The sequence below is a fragment of the Notamacropus eugenii genome, chromosome 7 (assembly GCF_028372415.1).
Source record: "Notamacropus eugenii isolate mMacEug1 chromosome 7, mMacEug1.pri_v2, whole genome shotgun sequence".
Lineage (NCBI taxonomy): Eukaryota > Metazoa > Chordata > Mammalia > Diprotodontia > Macropodidae > Notamacropus > Notamacropus eugenii.
This window is the reverse complement of record NC_092878.1, coordinates 136,097,919-136,121,004: the sequence shown is the minus strand read 5'-3', so window position 1 is coordinate 136,121,004 and position 23,086 is coordinate 136,097,919. Positions and strand designations below refer to the sequence as shown.

The 23,086-nt window shown below is 39.4% G+C and overlaps 1 protein-coding gene across 5 annotated transcripts in view; it reads right to left on the bottom strand.

Moving 5' to 3' along the window:
* Window positions 1-23,086, bottom strand: part of RAP1GDS1 (Rap1 GTPase-GDP dissociation stimulator 1) — a 207,986-nt gene that overhangs the window by 48,103 nt on the left and 136,797 nt on the right. For 3 of the 5 annotated variants that reach the window (XM_072625020.1, XM_072625021.1, XM_072625024.1), the window contains exons 5-6: window positions 13,444-13,590; window positions 1,504-1,632 (exon numbers count right to left, since the gene is read on the bottom strand). In XM_072625020.1, coding sequence (XP_072481121.1) covers window positions 1,504-1,632; window positions 13,444-13,590 — 276 coding nt within the window. The remainder of the gene's footprint in view (window positions 1-1,503; window positions 1,633-13,443; window positions 13,591-23,086) is intronic. The other 2 variants (XM_072625022.1, XM_072625025.1) reach the window with 1 other exon arrangement.

Sequence of the window (23,086 nt, the reverse complement as noted above, 5' to 3'; positions counted from 1 at the left end):
AAAAGAAAAGTTTTTTCTCTTTTAAAGGAAGCCAGTTTTTCAAAGGTTATTATCTATTTGGACGTGCAGAATTTTTTTTTCTACTTAACACCAGTATATACAAAGGACATATGTCTTAAATACTACCTAAGGTTACAGCAATCATTTCCTTTGGCCATTCCCCCATAATTAGCTACCTGCTGTTCCAATAGTAAATAGCAAACAAAAGTAGAGTTTTGAGCTGCTTATTTAAAAAAGTGACTGCATCTCCAAAGGAGGCAGTGGGACCGAGGGGCCTATCTGTTAGAGAGGAAGACTGACTTTCCACGTTCATTCTATAAAAATCCTCAAATTCTTCCATTCCATTTCATTCATTTCAACTTGATAAGTATTTACTTAGTCGCCTGTGCACAAGGCATTGTGCTAAGCCCTGGGGAGAGGACCACAAAAGGGAAACAGTTCCTGCTTTCAGAAAGCTGACATTCTGTGTATGTCTGTGTGTACAACATACAACATATGTATAGATAAATAAAAAAAGCATGCAGTAAGTTAGAAAAAGAGGGGGATCCAGGAGCACTGAGGAAGGCTGGGGGAAGTGGAAGGGATTCCAAGAATGGGCATCAGCCTATGCAAATGTATTCAGGTGGGAGATGCAATGCCAAATGTTTGGAGCATAGGCCAGTATGTATAGCTAGAACCCAGTTCTCTAGTGGTTAAGGATAACTGCTTACTCCTCTAAATCTAAAATAAAGAACTAAGAGTTGGGAAAAGAGAGAGTACAAATATACAACTCCTAACTTTATGGCTCTGATTCAGGGCTGACTATACTGAAGGCCAAGTCAAGTCAGGGTAAGGAAGGTTAGAAAGTATTCTACAAGAAGTTTTATTATAAACTTTCAGTCTCAAGCTGCCACTTTTCCCCAGCTCCATTCTTTCTCTTTTATTATGAATATTATGAATTCTTTCCTCCAAAGTTTTAAAGCCTCACATTCTTAGCTCATTGCTTGTCCTTCTCAAAGAGGACCACGACATTAGCGAGGCCATGTCATGACTTGCACATGGATTGGACTGAAGTGAGGGAGGAGGGCTGTGCAAAGTCCCCAGCCTCATTTTCTCCCCCAGAGTCATCTGGGTCCAATGGTGAAACATGGAGCAGGACAACTGGAGATGAACCCGTGATGTAACATTCTTGGCTGACAACTCAGAGACAGGTGTATTGGTGACATCTTCCTCTCATCCTCTGGGAACACAACTGTTGATTATAAGTTCAACTTTATGTAGGAATGTTAAGGTAAGGCAGAAATGATTTGATAAAACACAATGTCATTTACAAGGTAAAGCCTACCTCATAATGAATAAACTTAAGTGCAAAGGGCAAAACAGTCAACTACACAGTTCAAAACGCAGTAACATCAGAAAAAGGAACATCTGCATACAATTACATCGGTTTAATCTAATACGTACGTCTTCAATTCACCAAAATATTACTCAATTACATGCTTGGGCTTGTGACTAAGGACTTACCGAGTTCTGCTAAATTGCCAAACGCAACAAGGCACATCTCTGTAAGAGCTGAATTTTGGCAGTGGATGCCTAGTAATTTCACTAATGTGGGAATAACACCCATATTGATAAGCTGGGCTTGCAGGGAATCTGCAAAAAAGAAAATACAACAAAAATCAGGGCAAGTTATTAAGCAAAATGTTCATAAAGCTGGGAACTGACCACATAGTACAAATGGACAGTCTATAAGATATGCAAAAATAGACAGTCTCCTCTTTTTCCTATTAAGAACCCGATACTATTTAATTTGAAATAATAAACTGAAACTCATATAGATATAGGTAAAGATAAGCACCTGCATCTATATGGCTTTATCTTCAGAGTGAAGGTCACTGGCTCAAAAGTATCAAGACCTGGCTCTTGCTAATAACAAATGGAAATTTAAAATCAAGAAGGATTTATATAATCGATCCAATCACCACACTGGTCGTTAAGCAGGTTCTTTTAAGAAGCATGGTGTATAATGTTGCCATTTGGTATGCAAATGAAATTACAGGAAATCACGAAGAATATGAAAAGCTTAGAGGAAAAAGCAAGTTTAATAAAGGCCAGGAAAAAAAAGAAAAAGAGAAAAGCTCTCAGAACCCTCCAAGGCAGATATTTTATAATGAGTAGTGTTTGTTCTGGGTGTCTGCAAGTAGAACTTTCTTTCAGGATTGTTAGGAAGCTTAATTTTGAAAAAGAAAACAAATGGGTTATTTACAAGTGTTTACCTATTGTCCATTTTATCCCCTTAAAATGACACATCTCAACAATAAAGAGAAAAACGCTGGTTTTATAAGTAAGAAGAGTTAAGAGTCAACAGGGACTTGGTATATTAATCTGCAATCACCTTTTCCTAGGCAACTAACTGGTTTAATATCCCAATATATGGCTCACATTTCCACAATGGCTCTTCGTTGGACAACAAGAACAGAAACACCTAGTTACAGTAAAGCAAAAGGGGAAAAACAAACAACAAAAAACCCAACACCTCCTTCCCTGGGAAAAATGTTAAGTGGAAGGAGGACCATATATTCAAGTTTACACAATATGTTTTCCTTCATTACTGGCAACAATATTATTTTTCAAATAATTTTTTAAAATAGCATGCCATTTTGAAATTAACTTTCTCCAAGTTTTTTTAAATTACCTCTTGGTTAACCAAAGATATAAATCTATGTTTTTTCAGCAATACAATTTGTCTTCAAAGTATGCATGCCTTAGACAGCATCCTGGGTGATCTGCATTTGTGGATAAAGGGTGAGCTGGGAAGCAGGGATGGATGACTGAGAAAAGGAATGAAGTCACTGGGAAGCAGCACCATGTGGAGGAAAGAGTACTGGATTTGGAGTCCTAGGACAAGGGGTTCCAATCCAAGCTCTGCTGCTGAAGACATGTGTGACCTCAAGCAAGTCATTCATCTTTCTAGGTCTCAGTTTGCTTTATGAGGACCTTAGTCCCTTTCATTCCTAAATAAATAATCCTAGGATCTTTCTGCTGGATCTGAAGTAATAATGGGCTATTTTTTTTTTCCTTTTTCTGACTTTTAGCATAGGTTATAGTGAGAAGAGCAGTCTACTGCTTCTGAAAACAGGCTCAGTAGACTACTTTATCATGGGGATTTATTTACCCTATTGGGTTTCTGTGAAAAAATTTCACCCTATTAGGAGGTAAGTATGAAGGATGGGGGATACTTCATTAGGAAGGGGCCCTTTACATAAAAGATCTTAGCCCTGAAAGATGAAGATTATAGATTAAAATTCACTTCAGGCTTAAATTCTAAGATAGAATTGGAAATCAGAATTAGAAATCTGATCACCTTTAAAAAGGGGTCCCAGAAAAAGAATGTAACATTAGTAGAAGTAAATTATCTAAGAGGTGTGAGGGAGAAATGAAGAGTGACATCCTTTACGTTAGGCATGCTTCTCCTTAAATAAAAATTTGGAAGTAGCATGTGGATAGTGAGCTATCTCTGAAGATAAGAAGACCTGGGTTCAATTCTACCCCTGGCACTGACTCTCTGACTACGGGCAAGTCACGCACTTCCAGACAATAACTTAAAAGAACTGCTGCAGATCTGCCTTGGTAGAGGGAGTCTCCTCTGCCAACTCAACCACAAGCCTAGTTTAAAAAAAAATGCCACAAAAATCAGCACAAAATTGGTAGAAGATTGAATTCAGCTACACAGACAGAACAAGTTGGATTGGGTTCAGCATTTACAGAAATCATGCACTCTGTTGCTTTTGCATGTTGGAAAAATTCAGTTACTTACCAGTCACTAGAGTTCTTTCCTATTGGGTCATCTCTGCAGATCCTTGATCTTTAGCAATATATTTGTGGGGGTTTTTGGTTTGATTTAGATTTTTTTGGGGGGAGTACCACCTCAAATATCGCAGAGCTGTTGAATCATTAAATTTCAAGTACGTAAGCGTGAGCACTAGCGCATGCATTGAGTGTCAGTCAAACTCCACTCTGTGTGTGTGTGTGTTGTGTATACGTGTGTGTAAGAGCACTGCATAACCTCTCAGTTCTGTTGGCACCAACTCTAAAAATTCAATGCTCCAGGAAAATCAAGGAGAATGAGTTCTTTGGGGGAAGATAGTGCAAAGAGAAAATGCCATGTATCAGTAGGTCAGTGTTCCCCTTACCTTGGTATTTATTGCCAACATAGAATCCTTGCTCTATTACCATTTTATTTTTTGCCCCAGGGAAAACAAGGGCTAATGATGGATTAGGAAAAACCAAAACAAAAATGCTGCATACGGGTTCAAGCAGCAAAGCTTGTGGTGGTGGCAGTGGAAAAAATTATCACAGCCACCTGACAAATGGTATAAATGGCTACAATCCATACAAATCAATTAGCTTCTAGAAAATAATGTGCTTTGAAGCCTCATGGGAACTGATTAGTTATATACTCACATACAACAAATATACCACACACAAATAAAAAGAAAAACAGGCAGTCATCCAATTGGACAGACTCATTTCAGACCAGTTTTATTCTTTCATTTCTATCCACCTAAAACAACCCAATTCTAAACAACTTAAGTTGAGGACAGAGAGGATGACCTCATCCTCAAATACTGAAAGTCCAGGGGGCAAAAGAACATGGGATTTTCTACTGTACAGGTTAATACTAGGTATCCTAAAAGACTGCCTAATTCTTCTGGAGGCCTTCAGCACATTATGGGAAAGAAATTCTGAAGGTTCATTAACCTTCTGGCAGATGTGGCCGTGAGCAATAAAATGAGGTCACAGCAAACTGGGGCCATAGGTACCAGTGCTAAGTATTTTCAGGGAGACGGCCATGTTGTATACAGCACTCTAACATCCTTTACCTAGAAATCTCAATTTGCCTATTTGATTCAGGACTCCCTTCACATTTAAGAAAAGTTCCTATTCTAAGGTCTTTATCTGAATTACAACTTAGTGCTGTAGTCCTTAGGCAGTTTATCATAATGATTACTATGCATATCGATATGCAAGTAAGACACTGATCCTTACAGTTCCATAAGAAAGATAAATCTTTAACATTTTCTCCTTATGTCCAAAGAAAACACATTAATGGAAGTCAAATGGGTAACACCTGTCACCTACGGCACTGCGATTTATTTTGTAAGGATGATCTCTGAATAAAAAACTCAACGTTTTTTATAAATATGTATATATATGCACATGGTTTTTGCAACATCTGATTAAAGGTTCTCTTCTCTCTTTCTTTGCTAATGATTAAGGAGAATTTTTTTGTTTTAGAACCAGAAACAGTTCATACTGTCCTTAACACAACTGAATGAGCCAATAAAATCTCAGCAACACTAAGGCTTTTGGGCCAGTGAGGACTGGCCAGAAAACTCAAGGTGGATGTGTTCTGGAGCTCAACAAACACAGTACTTCACAAAATGTGACCCAGGCCCATACATAGCAAACATTTATTATGTATGTGAAAGACAGTCTCGAGACAGACAGCACAATGTCATTTAAGTCTTAAGACTTGTTCTTGCTCCTAACACACACCACAGACAAATACTGACAAAAATACGGTATTACAGAATTATGTGATGTCAAGATGGCGCAGGCCCTACATGATCTATGGGGAGGAGAAAGGGGGAAGGCACTGAGGGGGTGCAATACAGATGCATATACAGGGAGATAGAAGGCAATCAACACATGCGCTGGTGTGAACACTTACCTACCTACATTTGAATTTCAATGGTTCCATGTTCTTCAGCTGACACTCATGGAAACTCCAAAGAATGGGGATCTGGAGAGAAGATCCCAAATTGAAGAACCCTTTTGTAAAAATAAGTTCTAAGTTTAACACACTAATTTAGACTAGATCATAGTTCCAGGTAAAGATTTAGAGGTATTTCACAGTACACTTGATGTTATGCTGGTCAGCTACAAAAAAACAACAGATGGTTTGGAAATGCCAAAATACATGTTTATCTCACCCATCCTAGTAAAGGTTATTAATAGGCAATGATATATTTAAATTATTAAAATGTTATCAACTAGGATCTACTGTTAAAACTGCCTCAACTAATTTTTAAATACAATTTTCTATTCATATCTGGTATTAAGAATTCTTGACTAGTTTTTATTGTGTATCAAAATAAAAAGACATAGGATATTATCTCTAGCTTCTATTTAATTATATTTATGAAAGAAAATTAACTTAACATTCACCTGTGATGTAACCACAGAAGTGAAAACCAGAAAAGATAAGTCTTAGTGAGGGGGCATCTTAATAAGAACTGCTAAGGTGATTACTTGGTCATAATAAGTCTTGAAGAACATTTCTCCTGATAGATGGCATACTTTAAGTCTCCCAAAAGACATGTAAAAAAGCAATTATTAATCAACTCAAAGAATTCTAATCACACAGAGATTAAAGGTTTAAGAAAGATTCAGCTCATACATTAACTAAAATAATAAGAGAGAAGAAAAATTTTGAGAAACTCAAGATGAAACAGAGATTAACAATAAAATGGACAGCAACTATAAATAGGTAGGTGGGTACCTAAGCACTCTTCTCACTAGCTTTAATCTTTAATGTCATTCTTCACCCAAGCATAGAATTTTGTATAGAAAGCTCATTTACATAGTTTTGAAAATTAATTTAAAATAAACTATCTTGAAGTCCTTTTCATAAACAACACACACACACATATTGCATGTGTTTTGCATGCTAAATTATGCCACTGATTTACACTGATAAGTATACTGTGCACATTTCATTTCAATGGTATACAAGAAAAAAATTCCACTATTAATAAGGTTTAATACTGTTAAGCACTGAAAAGACCTATCCATGAAGCTCAGTTAAAAAACTGTGGGCATACTTGAAGTCCACAAGTAATTATTATTCTCTAAGTTAACAATTCATAGAAAAACAAAATGCAAGGCTTCTTTGTAGATTTGGAAAACAACTTATAAATGACTAAATTCACCTTATCCTTTTAACAGAATAGAGATAAATGGGCAATATCAGAGGGAGGGAGAATGAGGGAGAGAGAAAGGGGCAGATGGGGAGGGAGTAACGAGAGGGAGGGGGGAAGGAGGAAAGAAAAGAGGAGGGGAAAGAAGAGAGAGATAGAAAGAGAATGAATGAGAGAATGAGAGAGACAGAGAGAGAGAAGGTATGCCAGATTAACATATTCACATATTCTAAGGCATATGCTATGTAAAATTAGAACTTAACAAAAATTCATTTGAGGGAATTATTTAAATAAAAATGATCCTTTGCTTTATAAATGCATTCATACTACAGGGGCTGCTTAAAGTTACTAATCTCTGTTTTAAATAATTCAATTTACGAATTCTGAATTTCACAAACTTTTTAAGAATACACTAACTCTAAGCAGGAGACATCTGTATAACAAATAATCCAGAAAGTTCAAGTTCTGGCCCCTGTCCTACTCATTTCAAACAATATTCAACATGAAAAGATGTCAGTAAACAACCTGGGCAGTCCCTTAAAGTTCAATGTATATTTGACGCACAGTAGGCAAATATAGTCAGCAATATTACCAAAGGTTCATCTGCTAGAGACTGTTTTTCTGTTCAGAGCTTCTCCGTGAAATGGCCCAGACAGAAGACTGTCCATGTGCACAAATATTATCATCCCCATTCCTATCAATACAGCATAGCTACAACTAGGGTAGTCTGATCTGTCTGATGCATTAGGTGGAGCAGAAAACACAAGAACACAGGCTCTTGTGTTCAAAAGCTTTTGTGACAAGTCTCCAGGCAGGCTGCCTTTTACATCTAACAAATATTGTTTTAATTGTTAATCATAAAGTTTCTGTTTCATATACATGAGAAAAATCCAGACATTTACCAACAAGATGATCCTTAGTAAGCAGAACACTCTTCCTTTCTAAAAAACAGAACAAAAAAACCAAATCCACGTTGGATTTACCCCCAAAACCAAAGGCCTTTAAGTTCTAACAGACAGACAGCAAGGAGCGCACAACTTAGTATATTTAATGGCCGTAAGATATGTTTGAAAAGAGGAGTACAGTTAGAAAGCACTGCTACCTATGAACAGAAAAGATGAGGAGGGAACTTAAGAAAATAAAACACACTAGAGGAGGCATAGTGCTTAGCAGGAAGGACTTCTGTGATGTGGAGGTATAAAAGACAAACATAAAAATATCAATCAACAAATGGTTTGGAGTGCCAACTCTGTGCAGCACACCATCATATTTAGAAATGGATTATAGGATCAAATATAGAAATGGATTACAGGATCAAATATAGAAATGGATTACAGGATCAAATATAGAAATGGATTATAGGATCAAATGTAAAAATAGATTATAGGCTCCTAAGTTAGAAGTAGTGGAGGTCTTACAGAATCAACTCTTTAACCCCTTCCTATTACAAATGATGACACTAGTTTGGTAACTGGTCTAGGGTCACACAAAGCACCATAAGCCCTTCTGACATCCCAGTGATGATTGCATTTTTCAGTGGTTGTAACATTGTGGGAACAAATACATAAAATCATAGAATGATGGAAAAAGAGATGGAGGTAAAAGTGACCACAAAGGAGGTTTAAGCAAGCCAAATTAAGTCTCTTAATGAATAAACTTAATGAAGCCTGTGGAGTGCAAAAAAAGAAGTCTCAAGCAGGTAACAAGAGATACTCTCCTCAGCTGCACTGGCTACATGATAAATGCCTCCCCCACAAGATGACAGCACTCTCCCTACCTATCCCATTCCCAAATTACTTTGTATTTCTTTACAGCTTAGAAGGAAAATAAAATTACATTTCTCAATAGAACATAAGCTCCTTGAGGACAGAGCCTCTTTCTCTCTCTCTCTCTCTCTCTGATGAAAGGAATTCTGAAGTCCTTTTGAAGGTTGCATAGAACTTTTTCTTCTTTTTAATTAGTTGGTTCATTTACAGGATTTTGTTTATTGTGAACTTCATGAATATCAATAATTTTTTTTTCCAGAATGAAACGTAAAGATGTCTTGCTTTGAGAAAATCCAATGCTATTCCTTTTGACATTAGCTCCAATTTATCTTGAAAGTATCTTGTTTGTACATACTGATTTGCATGATGTTTCCGCCATCAGACTGAAAGCTCCTTGAGGTCAGGGGCTGCTTTTGCCCATCTTGATTTCCACAGCCCTTAGCACCATGCCTGGCACATAGTAGGCACTTAATACTTGTTGATTTGATTCACAGATTAAAAGCTGGATTTGACCTTAGAGATCATCTAGTCCAACTCCCTCATTTTCCACGGGAGGAACTGATGTGGAGATGTTAATTGTAGTTAAGGGATTTGCCCAGGGTTATACAGTAACTGTCTCAGGCAAGATTTGAACTTGGGTCTTACAGACTCTAAACCCAGTGCTCTATCCACTGTACCAACTACACAAGAACATCTAATGTATTTGAACTTTTATATTATAAAACCTTGTACCTCTCTTATGGTCTATCATATTCTCTTTGTCATATGGGTATTTACTACCTACAATATATACCTCAGCATTTCTATCAATTTATAAGCTCCTTGAGGGCCAGGGCTTTGCCTGATTTACCATCATATCTGCCCTAGGACCACGCAGTGTTTTAACCCTGAACAAATGTTGAAGAGAAATTAGAGACGATTATTTACTTGAGAGGATCCACCATAGGATTCTTTTAAATAGCTAATTTCATTTCATTAGGATTTAATTTACCAAAATATGACTTCTACACTTCAACGTTTGCTCAATGGGGCTGCATTTCTAGGACCACAGCTATTGCTTCTGTATAAGCTGTAAATGTAGACAACGTGTGGTGTCCCTAGAAAACATATCCTCATTCCATTGCTTAAATGTTTAGGAAGAGTCTTGAGTCTGTTGGAAACTAAACATTACAACACCACAATTTCTACTTTAGACTTAAGACCTTTGGAGGATTCAAAAGGCTCAAAGCACCTTGACTATATATTATCATTTTCATAACCTACTTCTCAAGTAGGGTGGAGGACTTAGATAATAAAGTTTCATTTGATAGATTTTGAAATTGGATTTGCCCAAATCATTAAGCCAATCAGTACCCAGACTAGAACCTAGACCTAAATTATTGTCTGGGGCTTGTCCATTAAGGGGACAGCCAAAGGGCAGAGGTGCTTTCTTTAGAAACACTGTATTAATGACTCTTCTGGCCATTTTTATACTTTCATTGCCACAAGCATTTAACTAGTTCCACAGAGAAAAGTAACAAGTGACAGTTTCTTAGACACAAAAAAGACTCTTCCTAGGTCTCTGGCAAAATCTTCAACTTGGACAAACTAGGTTTGCTGTCCACCTTATCAGCCATGTTCTCCTCCTCCTGGGGCCTCTCTCCTCCCCTGGAATGGCAGCCACCTCTCACAGAACTTCACTTCCTTCTCATCCTTCTGACTTCACATCCTGGACACCTTTGCTAACCAGTTCCCCTGCACGTACTGTTTTCTTATTTACGTTAGAATCCACAGTGTCTGTCACATAAGAAGCACTTAGGAAGTGCCCTATTTTTCCATCTATCTTTTGCACTGGAAGACAGTAATGAGTGTATTTAGAAAGAAACTTTCTGGAGGAGAGCTAATAAACCTCAGGTCCTTAATTTCTGAAAGTTCTACTGGTAGAGAAGTCTCTTTCAGGTACACAGAATAGTTTAATACCTAGTAAGGAAGACTAAAGATTTGATTTGGAAAATCATTTTATTTCAAATCCTTTAGGTAAAATGGTAGACACTAGAGCAAAACTGATCAATATCAACTACACAGAACATTAAAAGAAAACTACAGTGAAAAGCAACGTAAAGAGACAACAAATTACCTCACAAACTGCTAACCTAAATTCAAAAAGCATGGAAGAACAAAGAAATGGAAGAGAAGAGAGGGAAACCAGGACTGGAGTACTTGATTTTCATAATAATAAATTTAACATTAAACTCTTTCTAAATCATCCTTTTAAAATTCTGAAAGCTGTACTTGGAATCTGCATTAATTTTTTCAGATCACACTATAATTTAAATATGATCCAAAAGGTAAAATGTAACTTTCCAAATAAGCTTAAAATTATTTCAATATGGGATCTACCATACGGGGAAAAAGCTGGTTTCAGGATATACTATTAAAGCAGATTATGACTCCACGCAGTACTCAGCACACTGTTATTTGGGTGCCATATTTATTTCTTGGGTGAAATGGCCCCTAGAAGTCATCGACTTGTTTTGTAGGCATGCTGCCACTTGTGCACAGATTTACATATTGTTCTGTTTGGTAGCCTGGGAAGGTATTCTAAATGATTTGGGGGAACTCATCTCCATTTTAAAATGTGTAGCCTGAACAGGTTACTCAGTCACAGAGCAAAGCACCATCTTTCATGCAGAATGAGCCTATTTCTCCTGATATTTCATTAGTTACCACGATGATTTTTTGCTTTGTTCGCTTTTTTTCTTGTTTTGGCAATGAACTCCTGTTGTGTTTCTCCACATGCACAAATCCAAATGGAGTTCAAAAGAAATGGAAATTGCAGGAATAACTGATTGCCAGTTTTTTATCTGCATCTCAGGCCCATATATTTTATGGTCAGCTTTCAATTATTCATGGGCCAAATGGTCCATTTTGTGGATTACTGAGATTCTTGTACATCTCTTACTCAACATCAGATTAGAAGGTAGAAGGAAACAAAAGAAGGTGCATCTGTTAATGGTGATAATTTTTAGCATGTCAGATTTGGAAGGAGGGAGATAATCTTTGTGCATTATCTATGAATTTTCATCTTTATGTTACTACTATACTGTACAATTGTCAATATTTCATTATAAAATAATGGAAAAACATTTTGTGGAATTCAAAATTTAAAGACACTGAGTATAAAAGTACTTCAATAGCATAGAAATCCATGATCTTTTAGAATGGGGAAAGTTATTATCACTATTTGAAGCTACCTAATTAGAAAAGGAGAAACCAATTGAACTGACAATTTTCCTACTATATACATGTTTGACAAATATATGACAAATAAATCAAGCATTTGTTAAGTGCCTACTATGTGTCAGGTACTGTGCTAGGTGCTGGGGACACAAAAACAAAAATGAAATAAGTCCTTAATGGACCTTATGTTCCACTGGGGAAAATAACATACATATCGATACACATAACATATACAGATAGGTTAGATAAAGATAGGATATAGACACATAGATACATAGATAGGATAGGTATGAATATAGATAGGTCAGATAGATTAGACAGATCAGACAGACAGAGATAGATACAAACCAATAGAAAGCAGACACAAAGTGACCTTGGACAGGAAAGTCACCAGTAACTTGGGAAACCAGGAAAGGCCTAGTGTGGAAGGTGGCACTTGATGTGAGTCTTAAAGGAAGCCCCAGACTCCTAGAAGCCAAGGTGAGGAGAAAGGGCTGGGAGACAGCTAGCACAAAGACATGGAGCTTGAAAATGAAATGAGTAGGCAGGATGGCTAGAGTGTGGGGTATGTAGATAGGTAACATGTAAGGAGGCTGGGCCAAGCTATGATGAGGCTGATCTGCAAAAGAAGTGTATTTTTGATCCTTGAGGTAATACGGAACTACTGGACTTTAGTTTGTAAAGTGATATAATTACACCTATGCTTTGAGAACATCACTTTAGCAACTCTATAAAGGTTAGATTTTTCTAGTTTTTAAGAACAAAAGTTGGAAACAGATATATAGTCAATGTACTACATAAGATACCTGGGATTTATTAAATATAAATTTTATAAGGTATTCTTGTATTTTAAAATTGGAATTTTTACCTCTTTACTACTCTGATATCCAATTAATCCATGATCTTATTGATATGGTCATCCCTTCCATGACTTCTAGTCAGGTAAATCACAACTCTGATAGTGTGGGTGAACTGGCTCTTCATGAATTGCTTTGACCAGAAAAATTTATCACCTAATGGTTATATTCCTAATTGGAATCATTCTCTAAGACCAATCATTGTATCCAGTTAGAGAATATATGGGTCTAAAAGTTGTTTATCAAAGCAATATGCTAAATTTAAAAAACAACTTTTTAAATTTGGTAATTCCATAACCTTTCATGCTCCTTCCAACTATAGGACTGAATGGATTTTAAAACTTAGATGATTAAACTTTATTACTGATTCTGTAAATTTGCATATAAGAAAGATCAAGATCACTGAGTAGTAATATGAAGTAACCTTTAAAAAACCCAATCCATAATTAATGTAAGTCTATTTTTGCGTTTTGGAAACATTATTTTATCTCTAATAGAAGTCTTGCAATTTTATAATGTAGCCTATGACTTCTTGGTTGCATATCTCAATTATTTACTTTGGATTTTTCATTTGAATAAGGATGATTTTTCATTTTTTTTCCCCCAGAGATAAAGCAAGTTTTCAGGAGTTTTGTTTACCATTCTCATTGCTATAGTTCATCAGCATGCCACAAAAGACAGTCAAGAGCTTCTCACTGGCGGGATCTGTGCTACTGCCCAGTGACCTGAGATGGTCAACTACAATTTGGGCACCACCTGCATGCTCAACTGCACTCCTGCCCTCATCTGTAAAACAAAGAGTTAAATTAAAAATAAAAAGTAAAAAAAGAACCTTACAATTCCAAACACAAAATATAACAATTATACATCAACACAATCTTTAAACAGTAAGGGGAAAACAGTCCTGAACTGCACACCAAACTTGTTTTAATGAATGAGTGGTTTTAGACAAAATAGTTGAAATGGAGTAAGGAAACAAATGCAACTATTTCCCTTGGAGAGAAAAAAAGAGATCATTTTCACTTGTAAAATGAAGGAGATTATGGTTTTACTGTAAATGGGGTCTTCTCTTCACCAATATCCATCCATCATCATCATCATCATTATCCAAAACTTTCTTGTAGAGGAAGAAAGTGAATTTTTATTAGCAGTCTTCATTTTTCTCAGATTGGCAACCAAATGCAATACACTAACCTGTCAAGAGCTTTCAAATATAAATTGCAGGGTAGCTGTACAGCCAACTGAAAAAACCAAAACCAAACAAACAAACAAAGAAAAATTTAAGATCTAGTGAGATGACACAGGTTACCCTTAAGTCTGAACCTGCCTGCTGTCACAACAAAAAGTGCAAAATTAGTCCAAAAACTATCTTAAAAATATTATTTCTGTTACATTTTTTCTCTACCTCCTTCCATTCTAGAGAGTATGGTTAAATGCTCACTTCTATGTTTTCTTCTTCACGACCACAAATTATTAAGAGCTCCCAAATGCTTCCACTGAATCCCCACTGTCTTTACTTCAAAAGCATTTGGTATACATATTACCTCATTTAACAGTCCCTCTAACTTTTTGACCTGTAAACATTCATAAGGAAGGCAGACATTTGCTTTTCAAGAAAGCAAATATACATGAAAAAAACTGTCTTTCTCTTTCTCTCTCTCTCACACACACACTCTCTCTCTCTCACACACACACACACAAACACACACACTATGATTTAGATTCCATCTCTAATTCTCTCTCTCTCCCTCTCCTCCCCCCACTCCCTTTTAATTATCTGCTGTTTTGACCTGCCTGACAACAGCTTCACCATGTTATCATGGGTAATCAGGAGTAAGCTGCTGACTATTATAAGTTTAAATCTCTGTTCCAAAAATTGTGTACCACCAAATGAAAGAAAATCTGTAAAGAAAAGTTGTTTAAAAAGATAGATACTGAGATTTATAATAAAACATTGAAACAGGAAAAACAAAAAACCCACAGGAGTATTTGTAGTTTCTTTCCCTAACTTCACACTGGAAAAGAAAAGGGATCAGTGACATGTATTTTTGAAATATGTGGACTTCAAATAAAAATGTATCGTTTTTCTAAATCTGTCAAAATCAATCAAAATAAGAACCAACACAGCATCACAAATGAAATATTTCAAGTGGTACAGGTACAGCAAACACAAACACATTATGGTGTCTCATTTTGAATACAAATTGTACCAACTGTAATTGCATGAATCTTATAAAGTAACTGAACATTTAAGGTAGCTTTCTGGTTAGCTGGTAGGAGACTTGCATAATATTGTGATTGTTTATTTTTAAAAGATTTTCATGAGACTCCTAAGTGACTGTGTATTACAGGCACACCTCTGGGCTGTGATGAACAGTTTTTGCACTCCTGGATATGATTTTAATACTCATCACCATAATAAAACTGAATGTTCAAGACGCATTCTGGGTGGTTACATCTGGAACAAAGTTTTCACTATTTTCTTAATAGTAACATAACACTTCACCAGGAAACAGAGTATAATTGCTTCCCCATTACATCTACCCTGTGCCCCCTACCCCGATTCCTGTGTGCTTTAATCCTGATGTACTCCACAGAGCAGCTGGGCTCCTCTTCACATATTCATTTCTTTCCAGCAGCAAGATTAATTGCAAGGCTTTAAATCTAGTGAGAATCCAATACTTCCATCACTGTACAGAAGCCCCACAGCAGATGAAGCAAAGTTGTGAACAGCATGGTTATTAGATCTCTCATGACATAAAACAAAAAGGAGAAGAAAATCAATATTACCATAGGGTAACTTTGGGGGGGCTCTGGCTCCAAAGCTCCATTCTGTCATGCACAAGTTACACACTAAGGATGAGATGTTAATCATAGCCAAAGAATAACTTTGGGACCTTAGGTTAGTTTGGCATAAATGAATGTTCTGGGTGCACTCCACCCTCGCAAAAACACCATGGGGTTATCACCTCCTGTAGCTTTAAAATCATCCCTCTCAATGAAGTCTCTTAATAGATTAGATTTTTCTGGCTCTTATCTCACTACTGATTTTATTGAGTCTGTGACCCATTAAAACCCTAGATTTTTCTCATGTGAGCTACGAGATACATTTGCCACACCTTTTCCATTTTATACATGTGAAAAAAAAATTTTGCACCCAGATATAGGATATTACAATTACCAAATTAAATGTCATCTTATGAGACCTGGTCATAATTTTAACTTTGATATTTTCATGTCATCTGCAAAACTGATTTTAAAAAATCCATGTAAATCTTCAAGTACATAGACTGATAAAGAATGCTGAATCACACAGGGCCACTGTGAGATCAGTCAGGCCTTCCATTCTCTGGTTCTAAATTCACTAATGAGTCTAGTCATTCAACCAGTTTGGATCCACCAGGACAGGACACAAAGATGGTCTGAGAGGGTGTCATAGGCTGGGCTGAAATTCAGGTGCAATAAGTCACAGAGTCACAGAATTTGAGCACTGGAAGGGACCTGAGAATCCCTCTCATCTAAGATTAGATGTACCTGAAAAAGGATCTCTTCTACCACACACTCCGCCTCTGAAGATGTCAAGTGAATGCAGCTGTTTGTGCAGCTATTTCTGTCACCGTGTTTGTCCACTGTCCAGAATGCTATCTTCTATGTACTCGTGTAGCCAGAAGGATTATTTGGGGGATATGGAAGTAAAGGGTAGTTGGGGATTTTCCAGAAGGAGTTTAAAGTGGGGCAAATAGCTGATGGAGACTGAATATTACAGTAGTAACACTTGGATAAAATAATCTAGTTTGTACCTCATACATTGTTATGAATTACTTTACATGTGTCATATCCCCCAACTGAACTGTAAGTTCTATAAAAGTAGCAAATGATGCTTTCTATCTTCTCTAGTGCCTAGCAGCATTCTGCCTAGAGTACCTGATATACTGAATGGAATAAAAATTTGAACTATACACTTAGAAAGTCTTATTAATAAAAGTCCTCAATAAAATATATTTAAAAGCATGATTCCCCCCCCCCCCAAGTTGCTCCAATCTTACCATCTATATTATCATTAGCCTTCTATAAATAGAAATCATATGACAGGACCTTTGAGAAGGATCAAGATCTGAATTTCAAAATCTAAATTATAGTTATTTTTACTTGTTTCTCTACAAATAAAATTAAAGGTCTCACAACCATAATCAGGAATCCAACCATCTGGGATAAACACAGCGTGTAGTATGGAACAGAGTTCCAAGGTATGGCCATGTCTGGTATGGTAAAGGTAGACTGCTAATGGAAACTGAAGAAGTTGAGAAATACTACAAGCCAGATAGTGAGGAGGAAGAATGACTGGAGGTCCACAGATGATAGCAGTGAAACTCTAGATGGAATGTAATGAACTTTAAAGTAGAAGAGGTGAATATGAATCAGTGCTGATGGTAAAGGTAAAAGAAGCTTATGAAAGTGGCAATGGGGAGAAAGGCTAGGAAAACTTCTTCTGGTTCTGTGTGCCAGGGTAAGGAGAAGGTGCCAAAAGATATGGCGTCCTCAGGACAAAGGCAGGTTCCAGTGAGCAGCAGAAGATGGAAGGAATGTGAGAGAAAGAGTTTGAGGATGAAGGGCAAGAGGCCAAAGAGGAAATGGAAGGTCATGGATAGGAGTGACGCATGGCCAAGGATGAGATAGACGGTAACCTAGAAAAGACATTTTTGCCTAAGCAAAACCCACAAAATGAACTGATTAAAGGAGAAAGAGGTAGGATTTGATAGCCATAAATACAGAGGAATGAGAAGTAACAAGGTGCTCTTTAGAATGGTGGGCCTCTACCAATCCAACTCCGAGAGTGGGTAGATAGACCTTCACTAGGTAACTGGGTAATTGTTAATTAGAATGCTTTTTTTGTAGAGATTACAGGAGGAGGTGGATTATTCGTTTGACAAGAAACATCCCCACAGTCCAACATTAATTGAGAATTCATTTAATACTTGGGAGACAGAGAAGTCTGACACAGAACAGCTGCCCTCAAGGAGTTTACAAAAGGTAGGAGGGTGGCCATGCATATCTTCATCCCATTCACACTTTCCAGTCCCCAGGCTAGCAATGCTTCCCCTTCTCATCTCCTCTTCATTTCCTTTGTTTCTTTTAGGATTTAGCTCTAGTTGTCTCCCTAACTAGATTATTAGCTTCTAGTGGGCAGGAACCATTTTTTTTTTTTGGCCGTTTTTGGTACTCCTAGCACTTAGCAGAGAGCCTGGCCCATAGCAAACTGAGTGACTGATTTGTTGATTCCTCCTATTCATTCCCAAACTGATTCTGGGTGTGAGAAGGATAATTTTTAAAAGTAGCTTTCATTTCTAAATTCTTTTTACTCAATTTCTGTGGCTTAAGTATTACCTTTTTAAAAATGTCTCTTGGAAAACCCACAAGTTCCAAAGATAAGATTCAAAAAGCATTTTAAACAAATCACCTCTACTTATGCATACTGTTAACCTTCCTTCCAACCTTTCATCATGCGCTCAGTTACAGAGGCTGGTGTCTGCACTCTTGCTTCGGACCCTTCTACTCCATCTGGTTATTTCCCACCAGGAGCCATAACCCTTCGTGACAAGAGAGACGGTTACTGTAGCAATGATTAGGAGGTAAAGCGCAGGACACGATGCAGGAAACAGGCAGCAAACGCTGATCACACATTACAATGTATCAGGGATCGTTAGCGGTTAGTATCAAGGAATAACGAAGAAGCGAAACCAAGAAGCCATTAAGCACAGCAGTGCCATGTTCAACAGAGCCAAGAGCACGAACCACCGGGTGAGGAACAAGTCCCTAATGCAATAAGAACCCTGGGAAAGCTGGAAACATCTTACGTCCTGTAGCACAAAGAGCTCCAAGCAGAACTGCAATCTAAATACACGATGGGGGCGGGGGTGAGGAGAGACTTTCCAGATACATGGAAACCAAACACACGACAGAAGGGATCGTAAAAGATCAAAATCACAAATTCAACTATGAACATGTAATCAACGCAGCTAGCCTAAGAATGCAAAATGGGGAAACCAAGGTGAGAGAGAGCAGCTGCTGCAAGGAGGGCTGGGGCCTGGGTTCAAGTCTCACTTCGGAGGCATCCTGGGCAAATCCCTTCCTCTCCCCACTGAGGCTAAAGGCTGCAGGGAAAGGACCACCTTCTTTGGCGGAGGCAGTTTCCTCACCTGGAGATCACCACGTCAGTGGGGTCATAAAGCCTGTCTCCTGAGGCAAATAAAAGACCAAGAGACCTTCTCTAAAAACACGGACGGTCAAGAGTAGTCGTCAGAGACAGAACAAGCTACGAACAGCCGTATCGCTAGGGAGATGAGAACTGAAACAACGCCTGAGATCTCATCTCCCTTGTATCACACTGGCAAAAAGGATCCAACCCTGGGGAAGTCCCTGCCGGAGGCGCAGGGGGAGCCACGGAGAGAAGCAAAGGAGCGGCGGCGCGAGATGAGACCTGGCCCCGTCCAACGCCCGGCCATGCCTCCTCCCGGGCTCGGCCCTCTACCCTCCGCGGCCCGGCCCCTCCCCGGGCAGCCCCCCCCGCACCCCGTCTATGCCCAAGTCCGACCTCTCCGCATCCGCACTGGCTTCCCCCACCGCCTCCCAGACACACTTCAGACATCTTCACTGGACCCTGTTTCTTCTTCAAAAGAGCCTCCTCCATAGTCGGGCTCCTAGGGAGAGTTGTCCACATCACTCGCCTCCATGCTACAGCCTGCCGGTGGCCCCCCCAGCACTCCGCCCCGCCTGGGTCTGCGCGACCGCTCGGGGGTCTCTCCAGGCCTGGGGGGGTCTCTCCAGGCCCAGAGCGCTCCCAGGCTCCTCTGCGCAGCCCCGCCTCGTGCTTCCCAGAAGCCTCCGCTCCTAACCGGGCTATTCCTCCCGCCCTCTCATGTCACGTGACAAGTCTTGGCTATTTCTCTGGTTTTGCAGGACACGCTTTAAAACAGAACACTGACATTTTCTCTCTCTTACTTTTTAAGTCTAATCACCAAAACATTCACCCGTTTCTGAGGGGTCAGTGCTCGCCGGTTCGGCCCGCTGCCGGCTGGTGCCCTGGCCCTGCCCCCTCCGCCCGTCTCTCCCGGGCGCTCCCCGTTATTTCAGGACAACGTGAAGCCCGCTCTTCCACTCGCTGCACGCGGTCCCCGCCCTCGGGAGGCCTCCTCTTCCTCAGCTCAAACCCTGCGTCGGGCGCTGATTTATCGGCTCCGGGACTTCCTCCCGTGTAAAATGAGCAGGAGGAGGCGATGGCGAGCCTGGGTGCCTGAGCAACAAGGCCAAGGCCCCAGGCGGGCACGGGAGCTGCCTCTTCCTGCTCTGGCCGAGGAGGCCCCAGACCCGGGGGTGGGGCCCACGGGCCCAAAGGCTGGCATCCTCGGCTGACGGCCACGTGCCCTCTGCCACAGAACAAAGGGCGGGCCTTTATCGCATGGGTGACTGCAAATAACACAAAACACCGGCTAACTAAGGAGTTCAATGGGAAAAATCGTGTTTTGTGTTTTCATATATTTTTGGTTGAAGAAATCAGACCGGTTTAACAGAAGGAGAAGCCGGAGCCCCCTCACCGCGTGTCTTAGGAACAGACCGATCAAAGACGGGTCAGGCATGTGTCTGTGTGGGATAAAAAGACCCTTACTCAAAATCTTAAATAAATGAAGAGGCTTCGCAACAAGAACAGAAAGAAAAGATTTATTATAATTCTCAAGAAAGGGACGTCCCTCCACCAGATTCCCAGACCTTACAAAGGCCGCTTATAGGAATTGAAGCACAATTTTTATACCCTAACGCAGAGAATCCCACCTCCCCACTATCCCACCTCTCCACTGGCTGGGAGGCGGGCTCACACAATCTAAACGGGATCTTCACCTATCCCAACACAGTTACCTCATCTAATATCTAACTTAACTGCTGCTGTGGCTTTAGAAAGGAGGGGAGGGGGAGAAGCGGGAGCTGGCAGCGCTGATGTGGCAGCAGTACAACAAAAGGGAGATCTGAGTAATTCCAAGTTTCAGCCACAGCTCACAGCACTTTCACAAAGAAAGCTGGGGGAGGGAGGACCAACTGACCATCCACAAGCCCTGAGTACCTGAAACTCGGGTATCCAGGGAGAGAGCCCTCATGGAAGAGAAATTTTATTTAGAAAATCCAATATTCCCCATATTTTTATTATGAAAAGTCTTCACAACCGCCTCATCTCACTCATGTCTAACTTAAATTGCGAACACGTGACAGGGGTCGGGTTCTGAGAAACATTCCATCTGTTTCCTTGGCGCGTGAAGTGAGGACACTGAAAATGGGAAGAAAAACCTGACAGCCGCCCTGAAACCTGTCAGCCACCTCCCCTGCCAGCAGAAAAGGCTGAGGTTTAGCGGCCAGACAGCCTTGCAACATTGTAACATCCAGATGTGGCTCCTCTGGAGGGCCACAGAGCGACTTGATTAGTGACAATGCCGGCTGTGACTGAAGAATTCTGAAGCACCATGACCAACAAATAACCAACGGTGTTGTTAAAATAATGAATATTTAAAAGCCGTGGCAAGAAAATCTATACGATCTCCTTGGATTATAAAATTTCCTTCTGAAGTTAGGGTTTTGAATTTACAGGTATCTAGGTGTTGCTGGGAAGAGAGACATTTTTTAAAGAATTACATTTTCTCCTGGCAAACTTTCTTTTAAATATAAACCCACATACCTAAGGAAGTTAAAAACAATAAAATGCCTTATCTGAGATTCAAACATAAAATGACTGGGATCGTGATACTTTCCCCATAACTCTCTTTCAGATTGCCCTGGGTGAGAACACAAACACATGGACTGAAAACTTACTTAATAACTAAGGTGTATAAACCTAAACTACCCAAAGGGACCTAGTGGAGAGCAAGGCCTGATGTGGTATTTCAGGTCACAATCAGTGCTACTTCTAAGAGCAGCACAGAGGGCAGACTGCTGCACTCTATTGACAAAACCACCCCTAAAAACACTGGCATGCAGTGGAATTAGGGAGACCTGAACTCAAGCCTTGCCTCTGACACATACTAGTTTTGGAAACAAGGATAAAAATTCCTTTCTCAACATCTCAGTTCCCCAGGCAACTCTCCTAAGAATATAAATTGCAGGTGAATAACTGATCTACTTTGGTGGAAGGAGTTTCTACACTGGGAATTCCTTATATGGCTGAAATCACAAATCTACTCCTCCCCCCACTCCTATCACCTCAGCAAAAATCAGTAAAACTGAGGTGCTCCTATAATCATGGAAATTCAGCACCTCCCAATGACTCCTCTGACCACTCCCCCATCTGTCTTCCATCCTGTCAGCACGCACTTCTGTATCTGTATCTACTCACTTAATGCATTTTCCTCTCCAGCATGTTATGCTTGCTTATCTATGGTCCCTTCACATCTTCTGAATTAGCAAGGGAGGCTGAGGAGGTAGAGACAGGAAGAGATAGGAAGCTGTGGGAAGAGGAGCCAAAGCTGTGGGGCGGCACCGACAATGCCCCTGCTCCATTAGCCTGCCATGTGCATAATGGGCCAAACTTGGCTGCAGTGGCCCCTTGTTGTCATCTGGACCGGGTGAAAAAATCCCAGGTCTCTAAGGCATAGGCAAAAGGAAATTGTGGGAGTAAAGGGGGAGAGGCACAGTCAATGTTCATTACAAATAAAGTCTTAGTTTTTTGTTTAAGGTTCTCTTTAGATCAAACAAAAAACAATCACAGTCCATATTTTGGCCAGGCAGGAATGTGCCATTGTTTCATATTTTCTCAAAACCAATGAAGAAAGTAAAGCAGCACATGCATGCATTTTCTCATACATACACACATACATTCATACATACATAGATGCATACACATGCACAAATCCTGCTGCAGCATCCCTAAGAAAATTCTTTACACTGGTAAACTGTAAGAAAAGTAGGCTTGAGTTCAGCTGAAAGCAATACCATGGAAATGTGACTTGATAATTACAAATTAGTACATTGTAGGACGCCAGAGATAGAATGATTTCCTTAGCAAAGAATTGGAGATTCTCAAACAACTGTATTTATAAAATCGTATATAGGCAGCTAGAGTCAGAAGGTCCAAGTTCAAATCCAGCCTCCAGATAATTACTAACTGTGTGACCCTGGGCAAGTCATTGAGTCTTAGTCTGCCCCAGTTTCTCCTTAAGAGGGACATAATAATAGCATTTACCTCCCAAGGTTGTCGTGAGAATAAAATGATAACAATATTTATAAAGCACTATATTGTTGTTCA